General features: G+C 42.3%; 1 protein-coding gene across 1 annotated transcript; it reads left to right on the top strand.

Annotated features, from left to right (window-relative positions):
* Positions 1 to 707: 707 nt before the first annotated feature.
* Positions 708 to 16,245, top strand: LOC147239509 (uncharacterized). Its single transcript, XM_086195106.1, has 12 exons — positions 708 to 856; positions 2,009 to 2,848; positions 2,944 to 3,124; positions 3,488 to 3,627; positions 5,604 to 6,169; positions 7,021 to 7,288; positions 7,434 to 7,629; positions 9,282 to 9,466; positions 9,671 to 9,766; positions 11,165 to 11,329; positions 13,007 to 13,100; positions 14,156 to 16,245. Exons 2-12 carry the CDS (start codon positions 2,032 to 2,034, stop codon positions 14,217 to 14,219), a joined length of 2,772 nt encoding a protein of 923 aa, XP_086051232.1. The 5' UTR covers positions 708 to 856; positions 2,009 to 2,031; the 3' UTR covers positions 14,220 to 16,245.
* The last annotated feature ends 195 nt before the right edge of the window (positions 16,246 to 16,440 follow it).

The raw sequence follows: 16,440 nt of genomic DNA, 5'->3' as shown, positions 1-16,440 counted from the left end.
CTTGAGGGGTTAAGCATCACTTTCATGTCCTCTGGGGGGGTTTCTACCTCTCCCACTGGACGTGCCTCCAACACTGTAGTAGAACTCTTCAAGTACACAAGTACAGGGCGCGTGGCAGCATACTTCCACTTATACTTCCACGGTGAAAGAGCAGTTTTCTTGTTTGCTGTGAAATATACGATTCAGCTTGATATCAGCCCTTCTGTGAGTGCTGCACTCTGTCCTTCAGCGAAAACAATTCATGAAACACATTTGTAGTTTTTGGGCCCCTACAACAACTGTTGTCGATATTTACTGCCAAGAATCAGATTGTAAAGTAAGGTTTGGGGTTTTTTTTTGTTTTTTTTGGAAATCATCAAACTATGAATGTCAAAGCTAACCTGATGTTGGGCGGGACTTCCTCTTCCATTGAGGTGTCACAAATGACCCATTTTACAAAGCGGGGTCACAAGGGCCCCCTTCTCCCATTCAGGTCTCTTTTTACTCTGAGAGATTTTATAGGCATCCTCATGACAAAAGCAGGCATTTTGATAGGAATCTGTTTCAGATAAACAGGCGCAGTTCTCTCCTCCGAGCATTCTCGTGTTTTATCTTCAGCTGGGGACGGCTGAATGGTGAAGCTGCGAGAAAGACAGAAAGAAAAAAAAAAAAGCACAAAAAAGCGCTTCCCTGGCAGACATCATCCCCCTCCGCCAGTGTGACCGCCCACAGTCCGGGGGGAGAGAGGAAGTGCTGCTTTGTGAATGAAGGGAGCGGCGGAGGGCAGAAAGCAAACTTTCACTATTTGATTTCAGCCTGTTGTTGAAATTCAGCGGAGACGGTGTACCAAGCCACACCTGGCCGAGAGGAAAACACGGTAAGTCCCGGTTTGTTTGAGAACCGTGTGTGGGGGGTGATTGGAACTAGAGTGACAGTTTCTTTTCTTTTTTTTTCCGACGGAAAAATGCGTGCATGGCAGCTTAACCGTGACCGGAATAACTGTCGTGGAGATGGGAGATCATTTCAGGGCAGGACTGAACTCCTTCTGCAGACGGTTTATTTGTCCCGGCGTGGTTTTCTGGACAGAGACTGCCGTGCAAACTGATGTAGCAGCATCTTAAAGCAGTCGAGAGGCAGTGATGACATCGCTTTGATTATAATATTAAAATACAATTTACATTGTTCTTTACATCCATCTCTTGAGTTGATTCTCACCGCCGAAGCATCTCACCGTTTCATGCAAAGTTTTCCATCTGCTCGTCAGTGTTTCGCAACCTTACATGAGTCATGCAGAAGACGTGCGATGCCAATGTCACCCAGAACAAAAAAATAGACTCATAGAAGACTCATTCATGCTATTATGAGTTTTTCTCTCTCTGGAGTCTGGTTTACAAGGAGAGCTGCGCTTCTGTGTCATTGACAGCGATTCCTTAACATCACTGTATTTTTTATGACTGTACTGATTATATCGGCGGTAACAGACGATATATCGGCTTTGAAATAAAGATGGGCAAACTTCACCGCTTCCCTAAACTGGTTGCTTGATATTTAAAGTGTATAAATAATATAATAGATTATAGCATTTGAGTTTGTGTGTTTCATATGAGCGTTGTGCTGTATTTTACACCGATTACCAGTAAACTCACTGACAACGGCACCTGTCACAGGGAGGGATACAAGTTAAGAGCTCATGTTTCCTAATACAAAACTGGCAAATTGGTCTGATCGACTTTGACGAGGTTTGATAAAGGAAAACTGATGAACCGGGTCATGGGAACCCAAAACTCACTGACTCAATAAAGGATTAGCTTGTGCTTGTCTCTCCTCACATCAGGAAACCCTCAGAGAGCACAATAACCATCTAAAAAATGTAAGACAGGTGGTTTTAATGTTTTCGCTGATTCATAAAGTGGCAGCTCCACTTAAAAATACTTCATACGTGCAGTCAGGTGCAGAAAATCTTGGTAGCAATTTCGTGCAACCCTAATTGATCTGCTTGCAACTGATGGTGTGTTTTATTTTTTTCCAGATATTTAGGAGAAGCTGTGAATCATGGTGCTCCGTCTGGCCTGTGTGATCGGTCTCTTCCTGGTGGTCAGTGGAGACCCCTGCCTCATCATCAGTGAGATCAACGCTGACAACCCGAGGCTGGACACCACTGAGTTTGTGGAGCTGTATCACACCAGTGGACAGCGGGCTTCTCTGGACGGCTACACGCTCGTCTTCTATAACGGTAATGGGAATATAGCCTATAAGGTTCTGGACCTGAAGGGCCAAAGCACCGACGACAGGGGGTTCTTCCTGGTGGGCTCGGTGGACATGCTGCCCAAACCAGCCATCCTCCTCCCTCCTAACACAGTCCAGAATGGCCCGGATGCCGTCGTCCTGTACCACACGTCTGCTGCCCGCTACAGCGAGAGGATGAACGTCACCGCTGTCGGACTGGTGGACGCCGTCGTTTACATGACACGCCGTACCGGTGGTGCAGAGTTCCTAGCTGAAATCCTGACACCCGGGGAACCGGCCTTCGTGGAGGATGAAACAACACTGGTGGGGGACGAGTCAATCGAGAGGTGCCTGTTGTCTGAGGACCGCTGGGGCTTTCAGGTGTCCTCCCCCTCCCCGGGACAGCGGAACAACTGCACCCCACCTGCTGCCCCGGCAACCATTCCTGTCATTACTGAGCTGAAGCTAGGAGGAGGGCAGGTGGACGGGTTCGCAGAACTTACAGAGGCTCCCGCTGCGGGTCCTCTGGTTCTGGTGGTGTTGGACGGGAGAACAGACAGAGTCAGTGTGAGTCTGGATGTGGATTTGGCCACATCAAGGAACGGACTGATCTCTGTGACCGTAGAGAAGAGCTACATGAAAGGTCTGATGAAAGAATCCTAAGAAGAATACACATTTCCTTCATTCGTTCACTTCTGTTTCATGGTAAAATCTTTGTTCCTCTTACGATGTTTTCAGGAGATGAGTCAGGGGCCGTCGCCATTTACAGTGGCAGAGCTGCGGAGTTTCCTGTGGGAAGTCCGCTGAGCCAGATCCAGCCTCTAGACGCGTTTGTGTTTGCCGGGCCTGGAAACAAGCCTAGTGGCAACCTCACAGAGACCCTCATCCCCGGCAGACAGCCCTATCAGCTCAGCAACAGGCAAGACACTGTTGGCTTCCAGCTCACTTCATCAAAATCGAATGTCCTTTTTTTTTGTTCCAGCAGTTAGAAGTGTTGCAACACCTTCTGTAGTGTTAAACTGAGTAGGGGTAGTTGTCAACCTGTGACTGCTGTTCCTCTTTTGTGTGTGTATGTGTGTGTGTGTGTGTGTGTGTGTGTGTGTGCATGCGTGCGTGTGCACGTGTGTGTCATCTGCTCAGTCACGCAAAGCCACTTTAATAGATTTATCTGACAGATAATGAACCACAAGCGTTTTCTACCACTTTGCGAAATCTAAATTTGACTCAAAATAATTATCATTTGGTAAAGTGTGTTTCTAAATGAGGTCTTTGATCTGATCAGCTTGAGAGAAGGGGGCTTCTACCTCAGTCGCTGTGGTGTGGCCACCTGGACCAGAGATCCTGGTGTCTTCTGGGAGGCCCCTCAAACTCCCGGGCAGCCCAACCAGTGCCCGTGGCCCAAAATCTGTCCCCACAGTATCGGTGAGTTTCAGCTTCACAACTCTGGCATTTGAAGACGGTGGTGAGTTTTACGATGATGGGGGAAGAAGACGCTGGTGGGATTTAAGGGTCCAGATATATTATTGGATGTCTTTTAGCTCATATTGATAAATATTGATGATGTTAATGTTTTTGGAGATTCTGACATTTGGAATTGCTCATTTGTTTATTTAGTGTGTCAGTTTACAGCACGAGCGAGCGGGCGTTCCAAATGAAGAACAAACGTATAACGCGATACAGGTGACGTGAAGACATGAGACACACGGGACAAAACGTGCTGCGTGACGTAGATGAGTCGGATGAGGCACAGCAAACAAACAATAAAAACAACAAAAGCAGTTGACTGGACGTCAAGCTTAACACACTTTAAAAAACAAGAATAAATTGAAAAAACAAAACATTCACATACAAAAAAATGAATGAAATTGCTTATTTATTTTGAAGCTACATTGAAATGCTTGAAAGGTTATTAACCAGTTATTAACTTAACTAGTTATTAAAAACACAATACAGCAGTCACGTAACATTCCTACTTAAAAGCAGTTAAGTCAAAGACAGTCTTAACTCGCTAACGTGCGAGACCAAGATGTTGTGGTTGTTCGAATATTAGCACGAGTCATCGCCACGGCGAGACGGTTAATTGTGAAATACCTGGAACATGTGTCATCAGGAGCTACATGCATACACCTGCAGAGAAGGAATAAGAATATTCTTAAATTGTTTTGTTATCCTCTCAGTATGAATGGCAGCGGTTTAAACAGCCATTTATTGACCGCTTTCAATGCCACAAGCTAAACAAAGCTGTGTCCTCGGGGAAATCACCGACTGCCATCATCATCGTGACCATTCACTGGTTGAGGAACTGGAGGAACCAAACTACGTCAGCGGAGCAAGAAAGGAAACTAGAACTGGTGTTTATCCTCTTGTGAGAAGGAATGGAGGAGAGAAGTGGAAGTTGAGGGCAAAACAACTCAATGAGTGCCAGCAAATAAAACAAACCTCTGAGCACTTCAAGCCGCAAAATAGGTTAAAATAAGATTATAATAATGAGACCTTGGGGGGAAGTTTTCTCATATTCGATCTGAAGAAACCGGACGTGCCATAATAAAGCTGAAGATTCGTCATGATTTCCCCCTTTGCGGGTAAATGACTCAGATCATTAAGTTGTGTTGATCCAGTACTTTTATTTACCAAATTGTAGCTGAATATGTGCCTGGCAAGATGAAACATCACCCAAAGGTGAAACATCATCCAGTCTGCTTCGAACTTGTCATTTTCAGAGGTGTTAATGCTCATCTGGGAGCCAAAAACATATGACCTGTGAATGAGTTGTGTTTTCATGGATTTCCAAAGCAAATATTGACTTTTTTATTATTATTATTGTATAGATTTTTTTGGGGTATATTTTTTCTCATTGTTACTGTAGTTATTATTAGCCTCAAGCAGTTGAAATATTCAGGTAGGCCTGTCTGAAAAGCTTAATCCCAGTAATTATGGAGGACCTAAAATGCCAAAATTGAAAATAGAATTACTAAATAATTAATATCCTATTGAGACCAAAAATAATATTAATTTTTAGCATTCATTAATTGATCAAATTTGCATCTCTAATAATGCATATTTGTATTTATCTCCCTATTTACTCCCCCATTATTTTTACAAGTCTACAATTCTACAAATTCATTTGGCAGACATTTTTGTTCAAAGCCATGTACAACACAAGCAAGAAATTTAGACTGGAGGGAAAGCCTTAGTACGACAAAGTGCTTCAAGTTTGCTTGGCCGCAGGTGTAAGCTATTTTCTGCTTGGATGCCAAACGTACTAAGCTTGTTAGCTTAGCATAGCATAAAACCAGAAATCAGGGGGGAAACGGCAACCTTGAGTCCGTCCATATTAGCATGTAGTACAGTGTGTTAATACTGTATGCACCTAATAATGGCCATCTATCATGTGTTAGTACTTCCAGGAGGTACAGACTCCCCCCCACACCACCCCCCCTGGGGGAACAGTGACTTCCTGATCAATGAGCTGAACACAGATACTCCCGGTGCGGCTGAGGATGGCGAGTACATCGAGCTGTGGCACCCATCAGGTCGGCGAGCCTCCCTGCAGGGCATCTGGATTCTTCTGTTCAGCGCTCACAACAACAAACCCTACAGGGAGATCAGTCTCAGCGGGCACTTCACCACCTCTAAGGGCTATTTTCTGCTGGGCAGCGACCGGTTGGTTCCAGCTCCATCCCTCCGCTTGCCTCCCAACACCATCCAGAATGGACCAGATGCTGTGGCACTCTATCGGAGCCCTTTCGGCCCACCGTCAGCTTCACAAAGGGGGATTCCCACCAAGGGCCTCCTGGATGCGGTTGTATATCGGCAGAGAGGATCAGATAAGGAGGCTCAAGAGCTGAGTAAAGCACTGACCCCAGGACAGCTGCCCCTGCTTGAGGATCCAGAGGTTCTTCCTGGTGATGAGGCGCTAAGCCGCTGCAGAGGCCTTTACCCTTATGACCTGTCCGCCTTTTCAGTGAGTACAGAGGAGAGCTGAGCTTGTTCCTCGTTGTTCAGGAACTGTTTTAGCAGCTTAAACTCGCGTGAAGAGATTACTCTCAAGACTCGAGCGCAGCAGGCAAAAGATGTGAATTTTTTTTAAGGTTTTTTAATTTAATGCACTTTTAAAATTCCATATTTAACTCTGTGCTGTGCATGAATTAATATTTATTGTAGACAGAGACCGATCCAGGCCAAATATTTGAAATTATCATGTGCTGCAATGCTGCAGGATGGGTTGTGGTGTTCGTGGTGCACTCATTCACTACTCACTGTTACACTCACGCTGTTGTGTATTACGGGCAAATTTAGTCCTCCATGTAAGGACAAACAAACTTCGGATGTATTTCTTTCAATGTATTCCAAACAAAAGTTAACATCTGATACCACATGGCATCAGAGTATTGTAAAAAAATTAATCCCACTGTGACAAGCTTGTGTTGTTTTTTTTTAAGAGCAACGGTAACAGATTGATTAGCAACAGCAAACGCATACACGTGACATTAAAAACAAACAAAAACACAGCACAGTAAATTAAACGCTTACATAGTAATTCTCCATAACAAGACAAACATCTCGGAGCACAAAAATTATATAAGCACTTTAAAGTTTTGAGTACTTGATTTTTTTTTAAAGGACAATTCTTCCGAGTTCCATTAGCTGACTGGTTAAAAATACTTGACCGTAAACACCGATGACGTTAAACTCTAAGCATTTTATTTAAGTGTGTTCTGTCACTTAAAAGCTTTTATTTTAAAAAGTCAAGTGTAAGTTCAACTATTTTAAAGCTGTCATAAACATATTATATGACTGCATCTATCTGTAAAGGTAGCTCCACCCACCCCTCTGAGGGAGAACTCCTGTCCCCGCCCCCCTCCTGCCCCCGAGGGTGTGGTCATCAGTGAGGTGGCTAGTGGCCACTGGACCAATCACAGCCAGCAGAGTGCCTTCGTGGAGCTGCATGGGCCCCCGATGACGGAGCTGCGGGGCCTGGTGCTCACCGTGTTCGACCAGGAGAGCAGCGTCATCGCTCTTCCTCTAACCGGATCCGTCGACCATGATGGGTTTTATATGATTGGGGATGACGCCGAAGCAGGTGAGGAGGTCGGCGATGACACAAGATATTTCAAGCATTTTCCTTGGTATTAATCTCCCACTCGCCATTTGTGCGTCTTTTCCTCTTCCTCCACCGCCTCCATCTCTCTCTCAATACTCTGTCATCTCCTCTCTGTACTGCATAGATCAGACTTTTCCAGAGGGTTCCACAGTGCCTGCGCGAGGAGCGGTCGTCCTCTGCTATGGCCTCTTCAGTGTCTGTAGGGCTGGTACTGCTCTTACTAACTCCAGCCTCCGAGACGTGCTGGTGTTCAGTGAAAACCAGCAACTGCTCTCCTCTCTGTCCACCACCAGAGGGAGACAGGTGATTCCAGCTCTCAGGTAACCACAGAGCGACCTCATCACCACTCACAGCTTTTACTCCAACTCAGTCATTTGCTTTCTATTTTTAGGGCCTGAGCCCGGAGGTACTCCGGGGCCAAGACCCTATTATGTTTGCTCGACACACTTGTTTTCCTTATATTTGAAAATGTCCTTGAAATAATAAACAAAGAACCTGATTGAAGGATTTGTTGATTACAGGCTAACTACTACTACAAAAAAATAGCATTAGCTCAGGTTCAATGGAGAGGATTCAGTCAGAACAGATATTCTGTTCCTTTAAGTCCTGTCTTGACACTCTAGGGTTGAATTGTCAAAGTATTTCAATGAGTGCCTGATAAAGGGTTAACAGAGTTGACAATTATTTATTTCTTTTAACATAACATAACATGTTTAGCCAGAAGTTTGTGATGACCTCCAGAAGCAAAGATTAAGCTCTTATGAGCCCAGTTTTTCACAGCCAGTGTCCCATGAAAGTGTCCTCTCGCAGCAAACATTTTGGGCCTCATCTTAAGCACGAGGCAAGCCAGCACTCGGTCAAGCGCAAGTGTCATTGGTAGATTCAAGGCGGCACAAATGAGGTTTTCACGCCTAGCACCCTCACACTTTAACTAGCACATTAACTTGTCCCCAGTCCGCACCAGCATGTGCTTTAGTAAGTTGATGGAGGTGGTCTGGCGCAACCATGGTGCATTGCTATTTTCAAACACCAGAAAATGTTTTCACCATTGACCAAGAACAGGTTGGTCTCTGGTCACTGGTGCTATGTGTGAAGTGCTATTTAAGCGCATGGCAACTGGATGAACAGATGCTGTTTTACTGATGCCAGACAATGTGAAAGCATTGCTGCCACTTCCTCCCAGACTTGCTTTACCCCTGATGGCTTGGAAGAATGCCTGCTGCAACCTTATACAAACACAAGATGTGCTCCTGCACCAGCAGGTCTGTTCCGGGATAAGAAGCGCTCACTTCTACCGAGCTGAAACGCGTCCACCGTTGAAACTGCAAAACAAGTCCTGGGACAGCCTTCGTTTTAAAGGGAGTGACACGCGGCACTTAATTTGTCCCGCCCAGAACACTGCTTTGAATAATTTGGTGTGTAATGACTGCTTCTGTGTGCTGGTTTTTGCTCTGATTATGAAAATGAGGCTGAATGCACCCAGAACACAGCGTACACATAACCAACCACCACCAACCGCCTGGCACCATAGATTGCTGAAATAGGACTTTTTGACTTCTCGTTATAGAAAACGCTCAACTATATATATATATATATATATATATATATAAATTACTTTTCCTGCTGCACCATGTTAAACTATAAAGGTTAAAAGGCCCTTTTACTATTAAAGCTTTTTTATAGGATTCCAGGCTGCAAGTGAACAATTAGAAATGTAACAGTTTATCTATTTGATTGTAATGATGCGGTACAGTCATGTGATGCATTGACAACAATGGTGCATGTGTTTAATTTCACAAGCTCTCTATAGCAGCGGTCGCACAAAATATTAATATAAATGTTAATTAGTTATATTAATGCAGGTAAGGGCTAGTGTGTGTGTGTGTGTGTGTGTGTGTGTGTGTGTCTCAGGCTGATATTTGAGTTATATTGCACGTGTGTTTATTAAATGAGGAGTTGCCTGTCTTTGCAGATCAGTAGAAGACGGTCCTGTCTCGCTCAGCCGTTGTGCGTGCTGCGAGGTGCGGAGCCCCCTCCCCTGGACCAGCTCCTCTCCCACGCCTCACAGTACCAACATCTGCCCGAGCTCTGCTTTCTCAAGTCATATTGACCTTTGTCTTGGGCCGAAGTTCAGCGACTGGCGAGAGGGGTCAGGGGGTGAGTCGAACACCAACGCAAGAGAGGAGCCTTATATGTGAAATGGAATTCCAGACTAAGAGAAATACAGTCACGATGAAACTGCTTTCAGTTGGACAACAAATGGCAGTATTGAAGCAAAACACCTAACATTATTCCCCTTTTTTAAATGTCTCTGCATGAAGATCCCCCTGCTGCTGTCATTGTGGTTGTACCTCCTTGCAGACTGCAGCAGTCCCATCCAGGGGAAGAGGGTTGCTGAGGTGGCCGATTATCTGGAGCAGAAGTGTCACTGCGGGATCTCCGCTTTATACCTCCAAGGTAAAAGACCTACTTTCACTATGAATGGAAACTCTAACATTTGTATGATTTTATTTAAAAGATGATGGAGCTTTGAACAAACAACAACAAAAAAAGTGTTGCTGTATGTTCTGATGTCAGTGCAAAAAACTGAACTCCTATCAGTCAACTTAGAAGTTCTGGAACATTATGACTGAGTTTGACTCTGTTTTCTTGATTGAGAGGGAAAAAAATGAATTTAGAATTGGTAGCAAGAGTTATTATTGTATTTATTAATGTTATTTAAGAGACGGACGAGATTTAATAAGATATAAAACATTTACATAGATGTCAATGTAATCGTAGAACCTTTCGTCTCTTACTCTAAAGAGGCTGAAATGATGGCTGAATGAAACAAGCCAATAGGTGGAGTTCTCTCCAAGTGCAAGAGGTAAAACTGGTTCTTCTAGAATCATCCAGATTTTGAAAATATCCCTGAAATGATACATTTGGCATTAACACCGGTTAAGGACCTGACTGAAGGACTTAGCGATTATAGGCTAACTACTATTAAAGAAAAAAAAATGCTGCAGCATTAACTCAGGTTCAATGGAGAGGATTCAGTCAGAAAAGATATTCCGAGACCATTCTGGATTTAAAATATACATATGTACGTATTTATATGTTCATGTTTTCAACGTTGTGTCCCGGTGTATCTTTTAGAGAGACCAAAATTTGTTCTACGTGTCTTTGAAAGCGTGTTGTTAATGCTGCCGCTGCCAGCAACGCGTGTATCTTCTTCTTTCCTCTTCTTCTCCTGGCTCCCCAGCAACACGTCTGCGCACGTTCAGATTTAGAAATCAGATGAATCTGTGGACGTGCACTGAATAACACGAATGATCGCCATGAACCTGAACGAAATATCTAGATGCTGATCTGATTTCTGCTAATTTAAGAAAGAATACTAGACCGTGCTGCCTCGTAACTATTTGATTCACCTGGTATCTGGTTATCAGCGTGCACGTACACACTCAAGGTCCTACATTAAGCGAACCCATATTTTTGAATAAATTTCATGCAGTTGCAGAGGTTATTCATTTCATAATCAAAGCAGCATCTCACTTTAGTTAAGTAGTTTGGAATGATTGCATTTCAGTATATTTAATGAATGAAACTGCCAAAATAAACTATTCAAGACCATAGTATTGATTATGTTTCTGTCTGTTTTATTTATTTTTAATTTGCGGCCTCTTGCCTTGTCTGAGTATTGGCGTGAACACACACTCCGTCCCTCCTCTCTTCAGCTGCACTTTTAATCCACAATGTAGTGCCTTGATTTTCTTCCTGTTTTCTAGTCCAGGGTTGGATTAACTATCATTTGGTTCAGATGAACCTGAAAATTCAGAGAGCCTAAATCTGTCTGGTGTGTTCACTTTCAAGGGGCCAACTTCTCTTGTGTATCCGGGTGGCTGCGAGTGTGGGGGAACATTCAGGCGTTGTCGGACCATCAGAAGGCCCTCATCATCCAAACGTCTCACAAGAATCCTTCAGCCATTCAGGGAGACGTGTGCTCGGCTCCCACCACCGACCGATACACCAGCACAGGTGAGAGTCTTCTCATTCCCAAACTGTCCAACTGTTTGAGATGCGAGAGATGCAGCTTCCTCCTAATCCCTTTTACACAGAAAATCCGATACATCCTTGAATTGAAGAGCCTGCGGTTTGCTGTGGAAGTGTTACTAAACCCTCTCAACAAGGTCTTGCAGGTCTAGAAACATGCTGAATGAAAATAAGAAACCCCCCCCCCCCCAAAAAAGAGGTTTTTCACTGACATATAATTCTTTATTCATCACTTTGTTCTATGATCTGGTTTCCTGGTCTTAATAAAGCTGTCTTATTTCGCTCTGTCGTCCTCAAATGACCTTCAAAACACACTGCAACTTCATAACTTGGTCTTCATGGAGTAATATAAGACTCTGATTTCAAAAAAGAAAAAAAGAAAAACTGACATTGCAAATTCCTAAGCTATATTTTAGTCCCCTACTTGTCCAGTTGCATCTGCTGCCTGCCATCGTGGGCTGCTTTTGACAGGTTGCAATGGAGAGATGCAGATGTAAATGAGGTCAGAGGCTCCAATACAAAGCTTCAATTTCCACAGCAAAACATTTACTGTGAGACAAGGATCAGTTTATTAAGACGTCTTAAACAAGAGTGCGCTGTCTGCTCTTAGACGTCTTTAATGACAAGACTGTGAAGAGTTTCTCTCCCCGGACTTTGATAAAAACCACTGACGGAACTGTGAATGTGACTGGAGCAAAGACAGCCGAGCAGTCAAGAGTATGAGCGTCGCAGAGAAATGAATGTATATGAAAAATCTCAGTTGCTTCTGCGCACTCTAGACTTGTAACTTCGAGGATAGCTGGGTTAGAAGTTCAGTGTCTGATGACTACAACAGAAGAAGGAACTCTGTTAAGCGCAGCTCTGTGCTCAGTAGGACAACAATGTGTATTACGATGCTAAGAATGAATGAAGTCATCGGGAGCCCCCGGAGTCAAATGTGTTCTGTTTTCAAAGACGTCTTTGTGGTAACTTCTCGTTAAATTCCTCAAAACGTCGCAGAGAAACATGTTCATATAAGCATGGGGAGATGATTTGTCATTGAATAACTGGTTGAGAAAAAATTTTTCTCCATCAGATTGAAGTCACTGAGACCCGTTAAGTGCAGCTTTTAGGTGCAGTTGCCTAAAATTTGAAAGAACTCACATCGGGTTCAAATTTCACTTCACCTAAGTGGTAACAAGAAAAAAAGGTGGAAAAATAACAGTTCTCAGACAGAAATTTCATGTCTTTTTCCTTTTTCTTTTCCAATATATTTACGTACGCTATGTTTCACCCATTGCTTTGACAGTCGTTGCCGCACCCTGAATGTGGACCAGTAGTTTTATACCACTTTTGCAGCGTAATCGCAGGTTGCCAAGTCAAAAATGTCTTATAATTACAAAGATTTTTAGTAGCCTCGAAACTTTTAACTGTTCAAAGACATCTTCGTCACAACACGAGGCTCTAGCATGTTAAAGCAAACCCACGAGATTTTTACTCTCCTATTTCAGTGTTTAGCCTGTTCGTCTTACAGGCAATCTCTCTCCTCAGCTTCTTTTGCGAGTCAGTGTTGTTATTCGTGAAAAAAATAACAAGGCTTTCTAGAGTCTCGATGAAACAAAATGTGTTCAGTTCTGAATAGTTCTTTTGTTTGAACTTATCAGTCTATTTAATCTGTTTTAGCATCTGCCCTGGGCTTACAGATAGGCCTGATAGTAGCGGTGCTCCTGCTGCTGGGACTTGGAGCTGCTCTCTTCACGTATTTCTACAGGAAAAGGTGAGAACTTGCTGTTTTATTTAATGACCAAATCACACCTTTTCTTTTTCTTTTTTTTTTAATAAAACCTGAAGTTGCTCTGAAAACAATGATTTGCAAGAAAGGAATGAAGCAAACAGATCAAGACTTTAAAAACACAATTTTTTTTTTTTATTTTTTTTTTTTTTTGTCCCTAGCTGAACCCAACAGGAGCTCAGCCACTTTGAATGTATTGTTAACAGACAATTCATCGTTGGCGGGTCATTTGAAGACCAGTATATCGATAGGTGCACAGATGGATGCAAGCGCATTTGCATTCGTTGGAAAGTTCATTTCATGTACACTGACTTGTTCTGTGCTCCCCGCCCAGTAGGAGGTGCAGCTTTATCATGTATGGCAGAACAAGTGACCAGAAATCATAACAGAAGTTGGAACATGAGCATAAAATGCCATTTCCTATCTTATCAACCCAGTCAGATAAAAACGAGTACCACTTCCAAATATATTTAATTTTGTCAATAAAAGGTTCTAATCTGCTCTAACAATGGCTTGCCTCTCACTATATTACCACTAATGTTGATTGATAGCAACCACTGAAGCATTTTACTAACAAATGATAAATGCCTCTACAAATTCAGAATGAAAGTGGGCCTAAGTAACATCCTTGTGGAACCCCATTGGGCATTTTTTTTGCTGTCAGGAAAAACTGCATCTCAGCTGTGTCTGCCAAAGATAAAATGTACAGGCTGCATAAATGTTGGCGAACTAAACCCTCCAAAATATAGAACACCAGCCTGTGATGACAACTCTGTAAAAGCTTTTCACCCTTTTTTCAGGCTGCTTTTCATTTTGACAACCTAAGCTTATATTTTTATTAAAGTGTGGCGTTTTTATACTGCTTACCAGGCCTGTGCTGGCTCCTGACTTACTCTTTACCTATACTATTTTGTGTGTCACCAGAAGTTGTCTACATTCACACAAATCAACATGAAGCTCGTGTTACATTGGCCTACCAGAGAATTAGCGCTTGATTGTGTATGTGTGTGTTTTGCTAATGCTGTTGTTTCTATCCTCAGGCGTCCTCTGGACTATTACTCCATGGAGCTGAGTGAACACGCAGAGGGACTGTCAGATCTATAATCCAGGGCTGGAATCCACGTCTTTATGCCTGGAAGTCTGTGTGAGTGTGAAGGCATGAGGTGAGAAAGGAGACGAAAGACCCGGGTAATCAGAGGTTAATTTATGGTGTGTGTCACTAATTGTGTGCTTGTTTTGAAGTGGGTGTCACCGCCGGTGTCCCTGCGTGTGTTGATGAAAGTGAGTTGTACTTTAACAATGTGGTTGTGTTTGTTGTGTAACGTGACATTTCAGGGCAATGTTGACATGAAATCAGACAGCCCATGAGGGAATATGAGTTTTAAAATGACAGATTATAAAATATTTTTTTAAAGGTCAATGGGTTTGACCTTTGTGTGTTACTACTATGAAGGAACGGGAAGATTAAAGGGAGGATTTTTAAATACTTGACATACTTGATGGTGATGGTCATTTTTGTTGACTCATTTATGTTATGATGGGAAAAAGCCTTAGAATAAAATAAACACATTTTAATCATCGTTTAGAATTAAGCCAGACATTCTCAAAAATTGAATGGCCTTTGATTTAGCACATTTTTACCTTTAAGATCAAGATGATAGTTTTCAAGCTCAAATTTTTAATTTCAAATTGGTCAGCTTTCCAGATGGCCACTAGAGTTGTACCACTCTCATATTTGATTGAATCTAGGTTGAGCAAAATTTAACGCAAGGACAGTCTGATGGCCACATCAGTTTCGCGCTGACATTCGCTGACCAACGTCTATTAACCGACAGATTAACATGTCCTTGAGATCAGCCCGATCTCTGAGTGAGACCAGCATCCGTCCAACAACGTTAAGACCAACATCTTTCTCATGTTAAATTGATGTCCAGTGCCAGAGACACACTTTAATTGTCAAGTTTACACTCTAGTCTCTCAAAGGGCTTCATTTTTTGTTGTTGTTGTTGTTTTTTTTAAAAATTTGTTTCTCTTAAATGTGAATGTCTTTAGCTGACTTGTGATGAGCGTCTGTAACCACTTTCGTATGCTTATGTAAAGCAAACAGTTTACATTTTCTTGAATGATACAAGGGATGTGAGGACTGACGTTACGGACAGTCATTTCTCTAATGAAGAGTGTTTGATTTGAATTAATGTTGAAAAAAAAAATGCCATTTTATCACTTGTTGTTTCTAGTGGTACCTAAAAGTCCACTGTGCCTTTACTTGTGTGTGAGCTGATTCCTCATTTGTTTGAGGAACAGCCGTCTCTGCTGCAGCCAGTCGTGTAAAATACTATAAATATGTTTTGGGGTTTTTTTTGGGGGGGGGGGGTGTCCCTCCATTTTTTTAATGGATCCTGAAAAAAAGGTTCATTTTAAAACATCGATTTGCCAACACAAAGTGCCATGAGATGAGCATAAACTTATATATGTATATACTATATAGTGCTATATAAGAGAATATGCTACGTTTTGAATGTTAACGTGCTACTTACCTTGTAATGTAGCAATACCCGTCTGCTGTACTCGTCCACAGTGTTTCTGTTTTCTTTAATCACCTTTTTGAGGGGATTTCAATTCTCGACGCTAATTTCATAACATGTTAATACATCGGTCAAACAAAATAAATCCTATGAAATTCTATTTATTTTTAACCGCAACATCGCTGCTTGCATAAAATGATGTTATTCAATATTTGTATGTGAAATCTAGGTTCAAATTTCTGTATTTTAATGGGTTTTTTTTTTCTTCAGTGTTACGTCCCAAATGCTATATTGACATGTCCATCCTGAAGATTGTCTTATAACACTGATGCTTAAGAGAAAAACAAACCTCATTTACATACTCACAGACGTAACTGTTACGTAGTCAATCCAGAACCTCTCACATATTATTACAGCGAGCTAAAAGTCTGTGTACAAACGATAAACTATTCATCGTACTTACTTACTGAACGACATGTCATAGAAAACTCTAGAAACATTGTTTAGGAAGCAATTTAAAAGCTTTGTTTTCAGTGTTTCCAGTTTTTTTCTTCCCTTCCATTGTCAAGCACATTTGCCAGGTTTGAAATAAAATACTTTTACAGATGTGCAATCGGCTTTCACAGTTCATTTTCTCAACCTATTTTGTATTCTTATTCTGTGTGTATTATCCTTTTCATAGTCTGAAAATATCAATGGAGTCCAAAGAAAGCATTGATAACCTAATACGGCACTATTCAAGACAGGTTTTACTGTTTAAAATTCTTCATTTAGAGATTTTTAACCTACATTTCAAACAG

This window comes from Aulostomus chinensis, chromosome 23, assembly GCF_037954235.1.
Source record: "Aulostomus chinensis isolate RoL2024-O1b breed Wild chromosome 23, RoL_Achi_v1.0, whole genome shotgun sequence".
NCBI classification, from domain to species: Eukaryota; Metazoa; Chordata; class Actinopteri; order Syngnathiformes; family Aulostomidae; genus Aulostomus; species Aulostomus chinensis.
The sequence above is the reverse complement of the archived record's forward strand: the minus strand, read 5'-3'. Positions and strand labels throughout refer to the sequence as shown.

Bases quoted from the DNA above. Each gene is read 5' to 3' on its own strand.
- LOC147239509 (XM_086195106.1), top strand. From the start codon at position 2,032: ATGGTGCTCCGTCTGGCCTGTGTGATCGGTCTCTTCCTGGTGGTCAGT. The intron at 3,125-3,487 runs GCAAGACACTGT...TGATCTGATCAG, and splicing joins CCCTATCAGCTCAGCAACAG to CTTGAGAGAAGGGGGCTTCT. The intron at 7,630-9,281 runs GTAACCACAGAG...CTGTCTTTGCAG, and splicing joins CAGGTGATTCCAGCTCTCAG to ATCAGTAGAAGACGGTCCTG.